The sequence below is a fragment of the Hypanus sabinus genome, chromosome 12 (genome assembly GCF_030144855.1).
Source record: "Hypanus sabinus isolate sHypSab1 chromosome 12, sHypSab1.hap1, whole genome shotgun sequence".
Taxonomy (NCBI): domain Eukaryota; kingdom Metazoa; phylum Chordata; class Chondrichthyes; order Myliobatiformes; family Dasyatidae; genus Hypanus; species Hypanus sabinus.
The window spans coordinates 87,927,523-87,948,510 of record NC_082717.1 but is presented as its reverse complement, the minus strand read 5'-3'; the positions used below and the strand labels follow the sequence as shown (position 1 = coordinate 87,948,510).

At 43.9% G+C, this 20,988-nt stretch overlaps 2 protein-coding genes across 4 annotated transcripts in view; one reads left to right on the top strand and one right to left on the bottom strand.

The window, feature by feature from the left end:
* Window positions 1-2,547, bottom strand: part of LOC132403109 (glycogen phosphorylase, brain form) — a 113,163-nt gene extending 110,616 nt beyond the window's left edge. Inside the window, exon 1 of the mRNA XM_059986401.1 lies at window positions 2,151-2,547. Coding sequence (XP_059842384.1) covers window positions 2,151-2,393 — 243 coding nt within the window. The 5' untranslated portion in view covers window positions 2,394-2,547. The remainder of the gene's footprint in view (window positions 1-2,150) is intronic.
* The window catches only part of LOC132403117 (barrier-to-autointegration factor-like), a 78,080-nt gene that overhangs the window by 55,314 nt on the left and 1,778 nt on the right, over window positions 1-20,988 (top strand). For 2 of the 3 annotated variants that reach the window (XM_059986412.1, XM_059986411.1), the window contains exon 3: window positions 17,629-17,771. In XM_059986412.1, the coding sequence (XP_059842395.1) occupies window positions 17,629-17,771 (143 nt within the window). Of the gene's footprint in view, window positions 1-13,672; window positions 13,804-17,628; window positions 17,772-20,988 lie in introns of those variants that run through there. The other variant, XM_059986413.1, reaches the window with a different exon arrangement.

Here is a 20,988-nt window from a genome sequence, read left to right as displayed (position 1 = left end):
GAAACCACTACGGTGGGCTTCACAGCTGAACAGATGAGAAGACAGCTGAAACGTCACCACCCAAGCAAGGCTGCAGGCCAGGATGGTGTCAGCCCCAGGGTGCTCAAAGCCTGTGCCCCCCAACTACGTGGAGTACTTCACCATGTCTTCAACCTGAGCCCGAGTCTCCAGAGGGTTCCTGTGCTGTGGAAGACATCCTGCCTCGTTCCTGTACCGAAGACGCCGCACCCCAGTGGCTCCAATGACTACAGACCAGTGGCATTGACCTCCCACATCATGGAGAGACTTGTTCTAGAGCAACTCCAGCCTATGGTTAGGCCACACTTAGACCCCCTCCAGTTCGCCTACCAGCCTCGATTAGGAGTTGAGGAAGCCATCGTCTGCTTGCTGAATCGTGTCTATGCCCACTTGGACAAGCCAGCGAGCACTGTGAGGGTCATCTTTTTTGACTTCTCTAGTGCGTTCAGTACCATCTGCCCTGCTCTGCTGGGTGAGAAGCTGACAGTGATGCAGGTGGATGCTTCCCTGGTGTCATGGATTATTGATTACCTGACTGGCAGACCACAGTACGTGCGCTTGCAACACTGTGTGTCAGACAGAGTGGTCAGCAGCACTGGGGCTCCACAGGGGACTGTCCTGTCTCCCTTTCTCTTCACCATCTACACCTCGGACTTCAGCTACAACACAGAGTCTTGCCATCTTCAGAAGTTTTCTGATGACTCTGCCATAGTTGGATGCATCAGCAGGGGAGGTGAGGCTGAGTACAGGGCGATGGTGGGAAACTTTGTTACATGGTGCGACCAGAATCATCTGCAGCTTAATGTGAAAAAGACTAAGGAGCTGGTGGTGGACCTGAGGAGAGCTAAGGCACCGGTGACCCCTGTTTCTATCCAATGGGTCAGTGTGGACATGGTGGAGGATTACAAATACCTGGGGATACGAATTGACAATAAACTGGACTGGTCAAAGAACACTGAGGCTGTCTACAAGAAGGGTCAGAGCCGTCTCTATTTCCTGAGGAGACTGAGGTCCTTTAACATCTGCCGGACGATGCTGAGGATGTTCTACGAGGCTGTGGTGGCCAGTGCTATCATGTTTGCTGTTGTGTGCTGGGGCAGCAGGCTGAGGGTAGCAGACACCAACAGAATCAACAAACTCATTCATAAGGCCAGTGATGTTGTGGGGGTGGAACTGGACTCTCTGACGGTGGTGTCTGAAAAGAGGATGCTGTCCAAGTTGCATGCCATCTTGGACAATGACTCCCATCCACTCCATAATGTACTGGTTAGACACAGGAGTACATTCAGCCAGAGACTCATTCCACCGAGATGTAACACTGAGCGTCATAGGAAGTCATTCCTACCTGTGGCCATCAAACTTTACAGCTCCTCCCTCGGAGTGTCAGACACCCTGAGCCAATAGGCTGGTCCTGGACTTATTTCCACTTGGCATGATTAACTTATTATTTAAATATTTATGGTTTTATATTGCGATATTTCTTCACTATTCTTGGTTGGTGCGGCTGTAACGAGACCCAATTTCCCTCGGGATCAATAAATTATGTCTGTCTGTCAAAAGTACGGGCAGTGGAATATAACTTCTCCAAATGCGCGTTTCCCACCGGATGCTCCATTAAAATTATAAACAAATTTTTAAAAAGTGCCTCAGTTACTCCGCAGGCTTCAATGAGTTCGGAGAGCAAATATATCTTTTTAAAAATTGGAATATCAATACGGTTCCAGGCGAAGTTACAACGGGAATACGTGCTATGACAAATTGAAAGCTTAACGCCAATTATTTAAAACTCCACTCTTACCCTCTAAAACAAGGCAGGCTTTATTTGGAATATAACCTCTGGAATTCTAAATAAAATAAACAGGGCGCTTAATATTTTGAAAACCGATGCAGAAAATGAATGGTTGTGTTAGATCAGCATTTACTGTTTTAAAGTATTTGAATATAATTTTTTTTGCTGTTAGCATTGTACAAACCTCTCTCTCTCTCTCCTTGCATTTTTAATTTTAATGAAGGGCGCTGACGGCCATTGGGTATGAGCAATTTTAGACAAGGGTTGAGACGCGGAAGAGTTGACGATGGCTCGGGAGGAAAGGGAGGATGGCTTGGGACTGCGGAGCATTGGCCTCACCCACCTTCGGATCCTTCTCGTAGTAATACTGCTGGGTACGGATCCAGCGACCCACCAAGTGGTCGCGGATGGTATGAGCCAGGGCAAAGTAGTAATCCCGGGGGGTTGCGACGTTCCTGTCCTTGACCAGAGTGAAATGTAGATGCCTGTTGAAGCCTTTCTTCAACTCCACCACGTCCCCGAGCTCTGCGATTCCCCGCACACTGATCTGCTTCCTCTTCTCGAAGTCCGTCAATGGGGTCGCCATGGTGTACTTTGTCCAGGTAGATGGGGAGCTACTTCGGGGGTAGTGGGTTTGCAGACAATTAAAGTGCACGGAACTCCGGCTAAAGTCGTACTGAGAGCCGAAAGGCTGGTTAGCTACCTCCCGTCCTTCCTGCTGCGAGTCGAACTACGTGCGTAGCTCATTGGACACAAGAAGATGGAGGGTGGAGACAGACAGGTCCAACATCCAAACAACGCCGCAACGCCGCTGGTCTGCACCGGAGCGTAGCAGGGGAAATTCAGACATGCCACCGCAGTCTGATCCAATCCACGGCTGAACACTGAACCCCGTATGTAAAGATAAACACCTGGGAAACACCTGCATCTCATGAATTGCATCCGACCACGACAGAAGATACCGCACATAAACAGAGCAAGATAAATTATCCCTTTAAAAACACGGGGAAAAGTATCACCCCAATAACAGAGAAACAGTACGTTCCATTTAAATTGAGTCATAAACAGTAGATATCTCAAATTGTGAGAGAAACTGCACTTTCATACTGCGCCAAATAGAACAGAATCGCGATCTCAAAAACGGAGACATCATGCCCTATAAAGAGTGCTAGATAAACTCGGAGACAATTTGAACCACCATGATTGATATTCCCACAAACAAGTAATGCAAGTCTAAACAGAGCAATACCACATAAATAATCAGATTCCTCAATCACGCGCTGGATCTGTTCCACCTGAAAATACAGAGATTTGTCTCAGTCAGTTGCAATGTAGGTTGCTGAAGTGTAAATGGAATCTTTCGCCGCCTGTGTGATTATGTGACTGAAAGTTCTCTCAGATACATACTGAGGTGGATCGCTGATCCCATAAAAAGGGAAAATCTGCAGCTTGAGGTAAATTGTTCAGGAATGCAAGTGTTGACATACTTCAAAGTAAATTTATTATCGAAGTATGTATAGGTCACAATATGTGACCTTGAGAATCACTTTTTGCAGGCATTCACGGAAAAACAAAGAAGTACAATAGGATCAGTGGTGCAAAGGAACTTGGGTGTCCTTGGGTCTCGATAGAATGGGTGTGGAGAGAATGTTTCCTGTAGTTGGGGAATCTGGGACCAGATGGCACAGCCTCAGCTATCTGTGGCAATGAACTCCACAGATTCACCATCTTTAGAACAGAGATGAGGAGGAACTTCTTTAGCCAGAAGGTGGTGAATCTGTGGAATTCATTGCCATAGACAGCTGTGGAGGCCAAGTCACTAGGTAATTCTAAAATGGAGGTTGATAAGTTGTTGATTAGTCAGGGCATCAAAGTTATGCAGAGAAGGCAGGAGAATGGGATTGAGAGGAATAATGAATCAGTCATGATGGAATGGTGGAGCAGACTCAATGGGCTGAATAGCCTAATTTGTTCCAATGTCTTTGAAATCAATGAAAAGCTACACACAAAGACTGACAAACAACCATTGTGCAAGAAAGACAAACTGCAAGCAAATAAATAAATAGATAGATAGATAGATAGATAACAAGAACATGTGTTGCCAAATCCTTGAAAGTGAGTCCAAAGGTTATGGAAGCAGGTTAGAGTTGAAGAGAGACCATGCATGTAGTCAGCCAGACTGAAGCCCCACACAGAATATCAACTTTATCTGATGTATTTTCAGGAAGGTACTGCTTTGTACAGTTTTACAGCTCTAGCAACCATCCTGACCATTGATGCTGTCCGTGTGGAGCCTGCATGTTCCCTTTATAGCTTGCTTGTGACTCCTGTGTGCTCCACGTCACTCCACTGTCCCAATGACATGCAGGTTGGTGGGTTAATTGGCTACTGTAAACTGGTTTTGAGTGTGGATGAGTGGTAGAGTCTGAGGAGAGCTGATTGGAATGTGGGAAAAACAAAAATTGGGATTGCTGTAAGTTCAATGATTGGCAAAGAGTTGGTGAACTCAAAGACCTTGTCTATGCTGTATGATTGTATATTAAAACTGTAGTGGCACATTATTGCATCCTATCAATGGTAATGCAAATTACACACGCAGGCTGTTTTCCTTAATGACACAGGCTGCACTTCCAATATGGTGACAGAATGCACCTCCCTCTTATTAATAAACTGCTTCGCCTTTAGAAAGAGCAAGAAGTTGCAACCTGTATAAATGGCTAGCAGATTAGGTCTCATTTTCAAAATATTATTGCATTGACAACAGGGAAGCATAGTGGTTAGCACAATTGTTTTACAGCGGCGGCTATCACTGATTGGGGTTTGATTCCTACGATTGTTTATAAGGACTTTGTACATTTTCCCCATGACTGTGCAAGTTTCCCCTAGGTTCTCTGGTTTCCTCCCACTTTCCAAAGTCGCTTGTTTAGAGTTAGGGTTAGTGAGTCATGGCATGCTATATTGGCAGCACTTGTGGGGTATCCCCAGCACGATCCTCAACTGCATTGGTCATTCATGCAAAATGACACATTTCAATGTATTTTTTGATGTACGTGTGACAAATAAAGTCAATAAAGGTAATTAGCAACATACACAAAATGCTGGAGGAACTCGGCAGGTCAGGCAGCATCTACAGAAAAGAGTAAACAGTCCACATTTCAGGCTGAGACCCTTCAACAGGACTGGAAAGGAAGGGGAGAAGTAGAGTATGAAGGTGGGAGGAGGGAAGGAAGAAGTACAAGGTGGTATGTGATAGGTGAATCCATGAGGGGAGGGGGCGTTGAAGTAAAGAGCTTGGAAGTTGATTAATGAAAGAAATAAAGGGCTGGAAAGGGTGGAAAATGATAGGAGAGGACAGAAGATTATGGAAGAAAGGGAAGGGGAGGAACAGCAGAGGGAGAAAATGTAAGGAGATAAGGTGAGAGAAGGAAACAAGAATGGGGAAAGGTGAAGGAGAGGGGTGGCCAGTTACTGGAAATATGAGAAATACCATCAGGTTGGAGGTGACCAGAAGGAATATAAGGTGTTGCTCCTTGAACCCGAGTGTGGCCTCATTGTAGCAGTAGAGAATGCCATGGACTGACATGTCAGATTGGGAATGGGAAGTAAAACTGAAATGGTGGCCACTGGGAAATCCCACTCTCATGGCAAACAGAACAAAGGCGCTCAATGGAAAGGTCTCCCAATCTATGTTGAGTCTCACTGATATACAGGAATCCACAGTAGGAACACCAGATACAGTAATGGCCTCAAGAGACTCACAGATGAAGTGTCGCCTCACCTGGATGGACTGTTTTGTAGTGAAGGAGGAAATGTAGGGGCAGGTGTGGCACTTGTTCTGCTTGCAAGGATGTACCACGAGAGAGATCAATAAGGAGGGACAAGTGGACAAGGGAGTTGTGCAGGGAGAGATCTCTGCAGAAAGTAGTGTGGAGAGTAAGATGTACTTGGGATTGGATCCCATTCGAGATGGTAGAAGTTATGGAGAATTATGTGCTGGATGCAGAGGTTAGTGGGATGATAGGTAGGATAAGAGGAACCCTATCGCTGATGTGGCAGCAAGAGGATGGGGTGAGGGCAAATGTGCATGAAATGGAAGTGATGCAGTTGAGGGCAATGTTGATGGTAGAGGAAAGGAAGCCCCTGTCTTTGAAGGAGGACATCTCAGTTGTTCTGGAATGAAAAGCCTCATCCTGAGAACGGATGTGGCGGAGATGGAGGGACTGAGAGAAGGGGATGACATTTTTACAAGTGACAGGATGGGAAGTATAGTCCAGATATCTGTGGGAGTCAGTGGGTTTATGAAAGATATCAGTAGATAGACTGTCTCCAGAGTTGGAGACAGATCGAGAAAGGGGAGAGAGGTGTCAGAAATTGACCAAGTAAATTTGAGGTCTGGATAGGAGTTGGATGAAATTGACGAGCTCTGTTTTGGTGCAGGAAGCAGTATCAATGTGGTTGTCGATGTAGTACAGGAAGAGTTGGGGAGCTTGGAACATGGACTATTCCACATAGCCAACAAAAAGGCAGGCATAGCTGGGGACCCATGTGAATGCCTATGGCTACACCTTTGGTTTGAAGGAAGTGGGAGGAGCTAAAAGGAGTAATTATTGAGGACAATTTCCACCAGATGGAGGAGAGTTGTGGTGGAGGGGAACTGGTTTGGTCTGCTGTCCAGGAAGAAGTGGAGAGCTTTAAGGCCCTCCTGATGGGGGATAGAAGTGTGGCCACATCGGGAGCACCGGATACAGTATATCACCCCAGTTGACTCACAGGTGAAGTGGTGCCTCACCTGAAAGGACTGTCTGGGGCCTGGGATGGTGGTGAGGGAAGAAGTGTGGGGGTAGGTGTAGCACTTCTCCCGTTTGCAGGGATGAGTGCCCGGAGGGATGGGGGGGGGGGATGAATGGACAAGGGAGTGGCGTAGGGAGCGATCCCTGCGGAAAGCCTCACCCATCGCCCCTGAACCCTCACCCATCGCCCCTGAACACTCACCAATCACTCCTACACCCTCACCCATCACCCCGGAACCCTCACCCATCACCCCTGAACCCTCACCCATCGCCCCTGAACACTCACCTGAATCGGACATGCTTTGTGAAATTGAGACGATCGGGGCAAGGGAATTTTATGTCATTGAAAAGATCAAGAGCATGTGAAATGTCATGGATGTAAGTAGGAAGGGACTGAACCAGGGGAATAAAACAGAGTCAAGGTATGCAGGTTCTTCTTCAATTGCCTCCATCTCTGTTCCTACTTCTTTGGCAAGGATTCTCCAGCCTTCATTGCTGACCCCTTCTCCTGTCTTCATCCCTCCTCCTCTTCCTGATCATCCCATTCTGGTCTTCTGCCTACTCAAAATTTGTTTTTATTTGCCATCTGCCAAATTTCTCTCCTTCACCATTCCCCATTCCTGTTTCCACTCCTTACCTGCCCATCACCTCCCTCTGATGCTCCTCCCCCTTCCCTTTCTTTCATGGTCTACTGCCCTGTCAGATTCCCCTTTCTCCAGCCCTTTATCTTGTTCACTAATCAATTTCCCAGCTCTTTACTTCACACCCTCCCCTTCTCCTGCTTACACCTGCCACCTTGTACTTCTTCATCTCCTCCCACCTTCTATTCTAACTTCTCCCCTTCCTTTTCAGTCCTGATGCAGTCTGAAACATTGACTGTTTACTCTTTACCATGCATGCTGCCTGGCCTTCCAGTATTAGTTCTTCCAGTATTTTGTGTGTGTTGCTTTTGATTTCCAACATCTGCAGGTTTTCTCATGTTGGTAATAAAGATAATTATTTGGTTTCTCTTCCTGTTTCACTATTTCTGGACCTCCCAAGGATTTATCTGTGCCCCCTCCTGTTTCTTATCCAGATGTTAGTCATTGATGACATCACTAAAAAACTTGGTCCATTGCTCATACTGACAGCACCCAACCCTGTCTTACTATTTGTCATAACCCACTTTCAAAGAAGAAAGTGCTCTCCACAAATAAGAAACATTGTATTGCATATGGATAATGATATAACTTCTACCTCTGTGTAATGGAACAAACTGCACCCCATATAAATAAAGTTGCATATTTCACCCTCTCATGAAATAAAATTAACATTTCACAGCAATAGTGAGACAGATTTCACTCTCCCACCTCCAATGTTCCTTCTGAGTTGCGTGGACACACCCGTGCACGTAGCCTTTGTTGTTGTGCAGCTGGAATTTTCTCTTACATAATGTTAATATAATTTTAAAATTTTGCGAATATACTTTTGAAATCTGTTAACGTAATTGAGATACCCTATAATTATGTTAATATAATCCATAAATATTCTAAATAATAAATGTGTCACAACCTTTACTTTGAAACATTTTAGAGCTTCAACATAATTATTTTCAGTGTTTCAAGTTGCAACACTAAACACAGAATGGAATTTGGTAGCTCTTTGTTAATAAACTGCAGGCCCACTGAATGCTGATGCCATCTCGTCAAAACACTTTACTTTTGCTATTGTGCCTGTCAGTTGGTTTGACTGCCTGAAATCGTTTAGTTGTGTTGTGAGTTGTAGTCTATGTTTGATGTGCATATTACAAAACAAAAACATCTAAAGTGCTGTGCACTTGACAGGCTGTGTAAAACTTTCCTGCTCAGAGCGATAGTTGGTTTGAGAAGCTGTAAAAAAAAAATTAGAGGAGTGGTGCCCACCTCGCATATAAGTGCTGTAATTGTACAAACCCCATTTCCAGAAAAGTTGGGATATTTTCCAAAATGCAATAAAAACAAAAATCTGTGATATGTTAATTCACGTGAACCTTTATTTAACTGACAAAAGTACAAAGAAAAGATTTTCAATAGTTTTACTGACCAACTTAATTGTATTTTGTAAATATACACAAATTTAAAATTTGATGGCTGCAACACACTCAACAAAAGTTGGGACAGAGGCATGTTTACCAGTGTGTTACATCACCTTTCCTTTTAATAACACCTTTTAATCATTTTGGAACTGAGGATACTAATTGTAGATTTGCAACTGGAAATTTTGTCCATTCTTGCTTGATATAAGACTTCGGCTGCTCAACAGTCCGTGGTCTCTGTTGTCTGATTCTCCTCTTCATGATGTGCCATACATTTTCAATAGGAGATAGATCTGGACTGGCAGCAGGCCAGCCAAGCACACGCACTCTGTGTCTACAAAGCCATGCTGCTGTAGCCCGTGCAGAATGTGGTCTGGCATTGTCCTGCTGAAATAAGCATGGACGTCCCGGGAAGAGACGTCGCCTTGGTGGCAACATATGTCTCTCTAAAATCCTAATATATGCCTCAGAGTCAATGGTACCTTCACATACATGCAACTCACCCATGCCGTGGGCACTGATGCACCCCCATACAATCACAGATGCTGGCTTTTGCACCTTTCGCTGATAACAATCAGGATGGTTGTTTTCATCTTTGGCATGGAGAACTCGACACCCGTTTTTTCCGGAAACTAGCTGAAATGTGGACTCATCTGACCACAGCACACGGTTCCACAGTCTGTTGGTCCATCTGAGATGAGCTCAGGCCCAGAGAACTCGCCGGCGTTTCTGCATAGAGATGATGTATGGCTTTCTCCTTGCGTAATACAGTTTCAGGTTGCATTTCTGGATGCAGCGACGGACTGTTAAGTGACAATGGTTTTCCGAGGTACTCCCGAGCCCAGGTGGCTATAATTGTCACAGTAGCATGACGGTTTCTCAGGCAGTGCCGCCGGAGGGCTCGAAGATCACGTGTATTCAACAGTGGTTTCCAACCTTGTCCTTTATGCACTGAGATGTCTCTGAATCTTTTCACAATATTATGTACTGTAGATGTTGAAAGACCTAAATTCTCTGCAATCTTGTGTTGGGAAATGTTCCTTTTGAACTGACTAACAATTCCCTCACGAATTTTGGCACAAAGGGGTGAGCCACGACCCATCCTTGCTTGCAAAGACTGAGCCTTTGATGGATGCTACTTTTATACCCAGTCATGATACCTCACCTGCTACCAATTAGCCTGCTTAATGTGGAGCCTTCCAAACTGGTGTTACTTGAATATTCTGTGCACTTTTCAATCTTATTTTAACTCTGTCCCAACTTTTGTTGAGTGTGTTGCAGCCATCAAATTCTAAATTTGTGTATATTTACAAAATACAATTAAGTTGGTCAGTAAATCTATTGAAAATCTTTTCTTTGTACTTTTGTCAGTTAAATAAAGGTTCATGTGAATTAACATATCACAGATTTTTGTTTTTATTGCATTTTGGAAAATATCCCAACTTTTCTGGAAATGGGGTTTGTATATTTATTTATTCATGGGATCTGGGAAACAAAAGACCAGTTGATATTTTTCAGTTCTGATAAAGGATCATTGACCAGAAGGACTGAATCTATTTCTTCCCTCCCCTCTGTACCCCCATGACCTACCCCAGCCACTCCCCAGGATGCTGCCTGACCTATATATAGAGTACTGTTTTTGTTCCAATTTTTATTACCTATGCCTAATTTTCTGTAAGAAGGTGTTAGTTCGATAGCCTCCTGAAATGCTGCCATCTGTGGCTAAGGTAGTCTCATAGCTAGGAGTTCCATTTTGATCAGAAATACGAATGAGATAAATGTCCTTGAGTGATATTGGAGCTGAACTCAATCAGGCAAATTAAAATATTCTATTGAACTCCAGCTTTGTATTACTGAAATAGTGGAAAGGTTTTATGAAGACAGAAGTTGAGTTGCAAGTACAATTAACATTACACACCCAAGAGATTCTGCAGCTGTTGGAAACCCAGAGAAACAGACAAAGCAGCAACCATGGAAAGGAATAGCGACAACTGTTCAGGGCAAGACCCTTCATCAGGACTGGAACTGAAGGAGAAGAAGCCAGAATAAAAAGGTAGTGGGAGGGGAAGGAGTACAATCTGGGTGACAGATGAAGACAGGTGAGGGTGAAGGCAGGTGGTGGGGGAGGGATGAAGTGCAAACTAGGAGGTGGTAAGTAGAGAAGGTAAAGGGCTGAAGAAGAAGCAATCTGATAGGAGTGATAGGAGAGGTCAGTGGACCACAGGAGAGAGGGAAGGAGAAAGAGCAGCGGTGTGGGGGAAGTGATAGGCAAGTGAGAAGAGGTAAAAGGGGGAGTCAGAATGGGGAATGGAAGTTGGGGGGGAACCACTAAAAGTTTGAGAAATGATGTTCATGCCATCGGGTTGGCGGCTACCCGAATGGAATATGAAATGTTGCTCTTCCAACCTGAGAGCAGCCTCAGGGCAGTAGGAGGGGGCCATGGACCAACATGTCGGAAGGGAATGGGGGGATTGGAATTAAAATGGTTGACCAGCAGGAAATCCTGCTTATTACAGACCTGCTCAACAAAGCAGTCTCTCAATCCACGTCAGGTTTCACTGATGTACAGAAGACTGTATTGGGAATACTGGATACAGTAGATGACCCCAAAAGACTTGCAGGTGTAGCATTTCTTCTGCATAGTAGGGGATTTGAGGGTTATGGGGAAAAGGTAGTTAGGTGAAGATATGTCAATGGCCAGATCAGCCATGATCTTACTGAATGGCAGAGCAGATTCGCCAGGCCAGATAGCCTACTCCTGCTATTTCTTATGTTCTTATGCTTGCAGGGATATACATGATGGACGTAAGATGAAGGAACTGAAAATAGCTTTCTATAGAAGACTATTCTAATACTACCCCTCCAGTGATATCCTGGAATTAAAATGACTGGCCTTCAACAAGCACAAATACCTTCCTTTCTGCAAAATATTTCTCCAGCCAGAGGGAAGTTTTACTGTTGATTCCTATAAATTTCAATTTTATTCAGACTTTCTTAATTGCAGGATCCATCAAGTAATCCTATAATGTCAAAGTACTTCTGGAATTTAGTTCTGCCCATGTTTGGAGTAATGTATTTAGGAACAAGTAGTCATAACTGAAACTGTCCTCTCTAAAAACATTTTCCCTGTAGTCCTACTGTCATTGTTCTCCTCTGAAAGTTACCTAATCTCTTTTCAATATACTTCAGATTTTATCAGCATCCTGTGGACTACTGGTCCAGATCTCTTGATCATTAGTCCAGTAACATAACCACTGCAACACCATACCACAGCAGAGTATGCATTAATGATTAGAAATCATTCTGATGTTTTGGCCACTTCCCATTCTGACATGTCTATCCATGGCCTCCTCTATGGTCATAATGAAGCCACTCATAGTTGGATGAGCAATATTGATTTCTCTATCTTCTGGTAATTTCTCCCCCACCCCTTCTCTTTTTCCTTTCCCCATTTTGGTTGTCCTTTCACCCCCCCCCCCATTTTCTCCCTCTGGTGTCCCTCCTCCTTCAGTTTGTCCTGTGGTTCATTGATCTCTCAGATTTCTTCTTCTCCAGCCCTTACTTTTTCCACTGATCACCACCCAGCTTCTTACTTCATCCCCCTCTACTCTATCACCTACTTTCCAGCTTGTATTTCTCCCCCCTACGCCCCCCCCAACTTCTTATTCTGGCTTCCTTTACAGTTCTGAAGAAGGGCTTCAGCTGGAAATGTCAACTCTCCCCTCCATAGATAACCCATATGGTGTATTGGCCTTCATCAATCATGGAATTAAGTTTAAGAACCGAGAGGTAATGTTGCAGCTATATAGGACCCTTGTCAGACCCCACTTGGAGTATTGTGCTCAGTTCTGGTCGCCTCACTACAGGAAGGATGTGGAAACCATAGAAAGGGTGCAGAGGAGATTTACAAGGATGTTGCCTGGATTGGGGAGCACGCCTTATGAGAAAAGGTTAAGTGAACTTGGCCTTTTCTCCTTGGAGCGATGGAGGATGAGAGGTGACCTCATAGAGGTGTATAAGATGATGAGAGGCATTGATTATGTGGATAGTCAGAGGCTTTTTCCCAGGGCTGAAATAGTTGCCACAGGAGGACACAGGTTTAAGGTGCTTGGAGGTAGGTAAAGAGGAGATATCAAGGGTAAGTTTTTTTAAACAGAAAATGGTGAGTGCATGGAATGGGCAGTGAGGCGGACATGATAGGGTCTTTTAAGAAACTTTTAGATAGGTACATGGAGCTTAGAAAAATAGAGGGCTATGGGTAAACCTAGTAATTTCTAAGGTAGGGATGTGTTTGGCACAACTTTGTGGGCGAAGGGCCTGTATTGTGCTTAGGTTTTCTATGTTTCTATACCTGCCCTGCAGAGTTCCTCCAGGAGTTTGTGTGTTGCACTGGATTTCCAGCATCTGCAGGAGCTCGTGTCTTTACACGACCTTAAACAGGTCTTCGTCGATGGAGAGAAAATCTCGGCCAGGTTCACACTAAGAATAACACACGGTACCGGAGGTCGCCTCACGTGGGGTGGCTGGGGAGCACGAGGGAGCGTCACGGGGAGTAGCCGGGGAGCGCGAGGGAGCGTCACGTGGAGTAGCCGGGGAGCGCGAAGGCGGATCACGCAGGGTGGCCGGGGAGCACGAAGGCGGATCACGTGGAGTGGCCGGGGAGCGTCACGGGGAGTAGCCGGGGAGCACGAGGGAGGGTCACGGGGGGTAGCTGGGGAGCGCGAAGGCGGATCACGCGGGGTGGCCGGGGAGCGCGAGGGAGCGTCACGGGGAGTAGCCGGGGAGCGTCACGGGGAGTAGCTGGGGAGCGCGAGGGAGCGTCATGGGGGGGTGTAGCCGGGGAGCGCGAAGGCGGATCACGTGGAGTGGCCGGGGAGCACGAGGGAGCGTCACGGGGAGTAGCCGGGGAGCGCGAGGGAGCGTCACGTGTGTATCCGGGGAGCGCGAGGGAGCATCACGGGGAGTAGCCGGGGAGCGCGAGGGAGCGTCACGGGGAGTAGCCGGGGAGCAGGAGGGAGCGTCACGGGGGTTGGCCGGGGAGCGCGAAGGCGGATCACGTGCGCCGGCCGGAAAGCGCGAGGACGGGAGTCTAGCCGGCAAACGGCGAGAGGGGAGAGCGGAGCGGGAAATTGACCTGTGGAGAGGAGGCGAAGGTGGGAGTCAGGGCCAGCTTATGTTGTGTGAAATGTTAGTCATTTGCAGGAGATACCAGTTTATGCACACAAAACGTGATGATAACCAGTCAGCGATGAAGTCGGGGTATATACTTTGGCCAGCACTCCTTGAATGTGAGAACTGCACTTTACACCGACTTGAGGCAGCTGACAGGATCTTGGCTTTATATCGCTTCCAAAAGATGACATTGAAGAGGTGCACAGGAGCAGAGGCCTGGATTTTTTGTGCCTCGGGCATCTAGTGTGTTTCTGATTCACTAGAATTCAAGGGAAGTGCTCAATAATGCATTCATATGTTTTGAGACAGGTATTTTTGCTAGATCCTTTGAAGCCTTTTCTTGAACTCCTGGTTGTGGATGTATGCTCTACTCCCCTCCACTTTTTTTCGCCAACCCTTGTAATACCTTGTTTGAAATAAGTTAACTAAAATAAATGTGGATTAAAAAATACATCAATAACAATAATTACAAAACTACTGGATTGTTGTAAAAGCACATCAGCTGAAATAATGTCCTGCTTTCCTTTCCTGATCTGGCCTATATGTGAATCAGCAATATTGCTGACTCCTCACCATTTCCTCAGGCCATTAGGAATGGATTTATGCCAAAAATGTACACATCTATGAATGAATAAATTGCAGGCATGTTTTAGTACTTGCAATGCCTTTTCAAACTGATTAATGAAAAGAGTGAATAATGATTTCCAAAATGTTGTCAGTTGCATGTGATGGAATATAACTGTTATAAATGCCTTCAAATCCAGTGCTGCGGCTTCAATTTAACCTTGACTTGGCCCAATACCAAGGCACATTACTCCCCACCATCGGTAATAGCTGAAGGAGACTGTCTCAAGAAGGCATCATCACCAATGGGCCATGCCATCTTCTCACAGCTACCACTGGGCAGGAGGTACAGAATCCCACCAACAGCTTCAAGAGCATCAACCATTCAGTTCTTGAAACAACATTATAATTTAGCAACACATGGCCACATTTATCATTTTGCACTAAAATAGACTGTTTTTTCTTTAAAAATTGTGTATGATTTATCATTTATGCTTTTCTTGTGCGTGCTATGTGCCTGTGCTGCTACTGCAAGTTTTTTATTGCCCCTGTACTTGGGCACATGGCAATAAACTCAGTTTTGACGTTGACACTTCTCTTGGGTATATTGTCTGTATGTAAATGATGCAGCAAATATTGAGAGAAAGAAACATTGATCGTTTGCAATTGATAGATATCTTCCAGTCAACGGAAATTATTTTACACAAAAGGTTGCAGTGTCAAATTTAAGTATTTGTTTGCCAAGACTGAACAGCCAGAACTGAGGCCTCACTAACCATGTAAAGGCATTGGAGAAATACTTTGTTTAAAAATAAGATTCGGATTGGAAGATTGAAAGGCAAAGTATAATTTTTGTTTTGCAAAAGAATTAGGAATGAGAATAGGTAATTCAGTTCTTCAAACATGCTCCACCATTGAATAATATCTTGGCTGTATCTGCCTCAGTGTCATTTTTATTTCTTTTTCTAACTTTATGATTCTAAGCATCTTACTCCATATCCATTCTGAGGACCATAGAAAGAGTTTAAAGTTTCAAAGAATTAGCTCTCATTCTTTAAGAACTGCAGAGAATGCAGGCTTAATATAGTTAATTTCTTCTCTTGGGCAAACCTCCAATTCCAGGACCCAGTATGGAGAACTTTTGTTGCATCCCCCTTGTCAAATTTGTATATTCATTATCAGATAAGACGACTAAAATCATTCTTTTCCAGGTGTGGCCCGAAATAATTCCCTAATTTGTAGTGAAAACATAATGCACTTAAATATGTGATCTGGTGTTTTTGCAGACTATCAGGTTGGTTTTCTTTTCCTTCTAAGCCCTGTCCCTATAGCTTCCTGGGAAACATCCAGAGCAAAGGCTCTGCAGTCACCCACTGGACTCGGGGATTTGGATTTCAGAATCCTGGAATTCCTAATCTGCACACTTTACAGATAGTGTAACCTCAGAGCAGTTTCTAGTATTTAAACAGCTTTTTGTAGAGGCACAGCACTGTAGGGAGATACAGCACAGAAACAAACCTTATGGCCCACAGAGACCTAATCAATCATTAAGCACCATTTATATTAATTCTACATTAATCTCATGTTTTACTCTCCCCACATTCTCACTCTAGATTCAGGTACTCACATTACTGGCAAATAATCTAGTGTTGGGGGATGGGGTAGGGGCAGTTGAGTTGACAACAATATTGTTGAAAGATGGGAATCGGTTGTGTAAATATTTCTTGTTTTACTGGATGCCTTAGCTGAATAACCCTGTAGTTCATTGATTGATCCAATATTGCAGCTGTGTTGGAACAACTTGTTTGAAGTTTTGATAGACCTTACAGAGGAATGTTGTTAGGCCACTCAATGCCTTTGTTGTATCCACTGACTCAGCAATATTTTCCATTCAGTTCAAGTGAATATATAGAATATAAAATAGTACAGTTCAGTACAGGCCCTTTGGCCCATGATGTTATGCCAACATTTTAACCTACTTCAAGATCATTCTAACCCTTCCCACCCACATCCATCAATTTCAGAATTAAATCTTGACAGATCCAGAGTCAGGAGTTGACTGCCCTACTGATGGGGCTATGCTGACTCTGAAATCTCTGCAAGGACTCTAAAATGCCCAACGTTTTTCATGGTCTCACACACACCATAACCTTCTAGTTTGGTCCCCTCTTGCATCATTGCTGCCTCCTTCCCCACCTCCTCCTGTCCACCTTCTTACTAGACAGGCATCTGAAACAGTGAAAAACAAACAGCAACTGCGGAGGCAAAGAGGTGGTCACTGCCTCAGGTTGAGATCCTGATGCATACATAGTCTGTGATGCTGGATCTCAACCTGGAACATCATAGTAGGGGTTGATGTTGCAAAGTTGTCCAGATAGGACTAGGCACAGCCTCAGAATATATCAGACCAGAAATGAGGAGGAATTTCTTTAGGCAGAGGAAATCTGAGGAATTCAATGTCACAAACAGCAGCAGAGGCCATCATTGGGTATATTTAAAGCAGAGGTTGATAGGATTAGCAAAAGTGTCAAAGGTTACAGAGAGAAGTCAGGAGCAAGAGGTTGAAAGGGATAATAAATCAGGCATGATTGAATGGTAGAGCAGACTCAATGGGCCAAATGGCCTAATTCTGCTCCTAGGTCTTATGGTGATTGGGCAAGACGATATGAAGCTTGTATACAACATTAACCTAGGTAGGCATGAAAATGTCAGGCTAAATAGCCTGTCTCTGCCCTCATATTCTATGTGTTTTTTGTGTCTTTTCTTTATTTTTAGTTACAATAATATATGCATGTTTTAAAATTAGGAACAGATTAGATACTCTTAAACGTGAATAGCTGTCAAGTTGAATGGGAAGGCTTTTGTTCTTAAGGTTGGACAACTGTTGAACTTGATTCATTGCCAGCCAATGTGAAAAGAATTATTTCTGATTAAAAAGTGAACACTTGTTTTGAAATAGCTTCTCCATTATTGGCCTTTCTTCAGATCTGCACAGTATTTAGGATGCAAGTAAAGATAAAATGTATTTAAAACTTTTGTGAGCAATACTGCTTTTTGTAGCTCTTTTCCAACTTTTAGATTAGAGTGATAGTGCATTATCTGTCCTTGCATAACCTATTTATAATTTACTAATTTGTGGAAATAATCTGAACAGACAAAATTCTAAGAGAACCTTTGTTTCTCAAAGCTTGTACAGTTTATTCAGGTAACTAAATAAAACTATCATTTACTTTTGTCAACAGATTTAAGAGACTGCGTGATGATTTCAACATCACACAAGCACAGGAATTTTGTGTCTGAACCAATGGGAAACAAATCAGTTTCTGCCCTGGCTGGAATCGGAGCAACACTTGGAAGAAAACTAGAAGAACAAGGTTTTGATAAGGTAAGAATGGGCTATATGTTCCTGGAAAACAGGTGTATCTATTGAATCAAGGAGTAGAGACCTGTGCTTGTTTGGAACCTTTCCCATCTGATGAAAGGTCACTGGCCTAAAACATGAACTCAAAGCACAGGCACTGCTTTGCCTACTGAGAATTTTCTGTGTTTATGAATAATTCAAGTATCTACTGTATTTTACTTTTGTACAACTATTAAATACACTTCCCTTCTGCGACTGTCATCTTCATTGCTTTCAATTCATTCTCCTATTTTTGATCATGTTGATAGCCACCTCCTTTATCTTCATCTCCATTACTGATTTAATTTGTATCTTATTTAACCAGTTTTGGAAAGATGACTATTAATGGCATTTGTTTTGGAGAATAACACACACAAAATGTTGAAGAAACTCAGCAGGTCAGACAATAGCTATGGAAGGAATTGAGAGCTAATGTTTCAGGCCAAGACCCTTCATCAGGACTTTTGGGAGCTGTGGCTGGATTAGCCAAGGCAAACAATTGTAGTGCATTTTGTACATGGGACATGTTATAGCCGTGTGTATCAACAGTGGGGGAAATTAATGTTTAAGGTTGTAGAATGGGATACCAATCAAGCCAATGGCTTTGCTCTGAAGATTGTTCTATCTTCTTGAATGTTGTTGGAACTGCTTCTATCCAGGCAACTTGAGAGGATTTCATCATAACCTGACTCGTGGCTTCTAACTAGTTGGAAAGCTCTGTGAGTCAGGAAGTGAGTCACTTGCTACAGAATGCCCCTCCTAGGGGTTACCACTGATCAGAGATATAATTGCATTAACCACAAGGTGGCAGCCCTCAATGGAGTACCTGGTAAGAGTCTGAAAACTTGTGCCAACCAACTGGCAAGGGTATTCAGAGACATTTTCAATCTCTCACTGCTATAGTCATAAGTACCTATTTATTTCAAAAGGGCAACAATTAATACCAGCTCCCAAGAAGAGCAATATGAGCTACCTTAATGGCTATCAGCTAGTTGCAGTCACATCTATGGTGATGAAAAGCTTTGAGAGGTTGGTCATGGCTAGAATCAACTGCTGCCTCAATATGGACCTCTCATCACCACACTGCAATTTGTCTATGACAAATGCTGGTGATATTAACTCTAATTCTGATAAATACTGTGAATGCAGAAGCAGGTCAAATGATGCCCCAGTGTCAAGGACAATCACTCTCATCTCCAAAATTCGCCTCCTTGCTTCATGTTTGAAGAGGACTGAAGCTAAGTGGTCTGATGGTTTGGTGAGCAGGTTATGGCGTTGTTGGAAACACCTTCCATCGATTTTCTGATGCTTGAGGCTAGGTGATTAGGTTGTAGTTAGCCGAATTAAATTTGCCCCACCATTTGTGGATAAGAGAATTTTGATGTGCTGCCAAGTTGTAACTGTATTTAAACATTTTGGCTAGATGCATTTTGGCTAATTCTGAAACAGATGTACGGTACTACAGCTGGGAACTTCTCTATTGCAATAAACTTCAGTATGTCCACTGCTCTCAACCATTTCTTGATGTAACAAGGGGTGAATTGAATTGGCAGAAGACTAGCTTTTGTGATGGTGGGGATCTCAGAAGGAAGTTAAAATTAATCATTTATTTATTAACTGAAGTTAAAATCCTTGAGTGCTCTGGTGAGGTACAAGTTCAAATCTCGGCTTCTGTTGTAAATCTGGGAAGTTTACCTACCAGCGTCTCAAATTAAACTCAACCCTTCATGTTTAAGCTTCATCTCTCTGTTCTCACTCCCCAGACTGTTCACACTATCCCTCTAATCCCAAATAATCAGTCCTCAGCAAAAATCAGTTTCATCCACTTGGACATCTAGTGTAATAAATCTCGAGTTTAGTGTGATTCTGCACACTTCTTCATTTATGTTTCAGCTCCCTGATGTCATTTACCCTCACAGCAGATCATGTCTTTCATTTTCAGAATTTTCATTTCATCTAGACCTTTCCCTCTGACCTCTTGTTCTACTAATAAAAGGGGTGCCACAGTGACATAGCGGTTAGTGCAATGCTATTACAGGTCAGAGTTCAGAGTTCAATTCTGACATCATTTGTAAGGTGTGTATAAGTTCCTCCTCGTGAATGTGTAGGTTTCCTCCCACAGTCCAAAGATGTACTGATTAGTAGGTTAAAAACACAAAATGCTGGCAGAACTCAGCAGGCCAGACAGCATCTATGGGAGGAGGTAGTGACGACGTTTCGGGCCGAAACCCTTCATCAGGAGTGAAGTAACATGGGATGGTCGAGGGGGGGGATAAGAAGTGGGGGGAGGGATAGAGAGCTAGGAAGTGATAGGCTGGAGGGAAATGGGCTAGGGGAAGGTGGAGAATTATGGGAAATAAAAGGTAGGACTGGGGGAAGATTATAGTGAGGGGGGAAAAGAGAGAGTACCTGCTGGCATGAACATCCAACTCACAGACCTCCGTTGATACCCCTGCCTCCCCTTACCCCCATCCCTATCTGTTATTTTAGTCTGGTTCTCTTTCTCTCTTTTTTTCCCCCCTCACTATAATCTTCCCCCAGTCCTACCTTTCTTTCTCTTTTATTTCCCATAATTCTCCACCTTCCCCCAGCCCATTTCCCTCCAGCCTATCACTTCCTAGCTCTCTACTTTATCCCTCCCCCCACTTCTTAGCCCCCCTCGACCATCCTATGTTACTTCTCTCCTGATGAAGGGTTTCGGTCCGAAACGCCGTTACTACCTCCTCCCATAGATGCTGTCTGGCCTGCTGAGTTCTGCCAGCATTTTGTGTTTTTATTTATTTCCAGCATCTGCAGATTCACTCGTGTTGCTGGTTAGTAGGTTAATTGGTTACAGTAAAGTGTCTAAGTTGGCTTGCTGAGTGAACAGTGTGACTCTTTGGGCCAGAAGTGCCTGTTCCATGTAGTAATAAGTAAATAAACAAATACATATATATCATTAACTCTCCATATTCTGAGGTGTAGCACTAAAACATTAAACACCAAGCTGGGCAGTAATGTAGGTGAGAAGGTAGGTTGTGCAGTTGGCAAGGTTACTCATAGATAGGTATCCTTGGGAGAAAGAAGTTCAGACTGATGGAGAGTCACAAGGATTATGATAATTATTTGAGAGCTAGTGACCTGATGGGGAAAAAATGAAGTAAGGTAAGATGACAGGAGGGTCTAGGTGGAAAAAACAAAAAATATTCTAAAACATGACCCA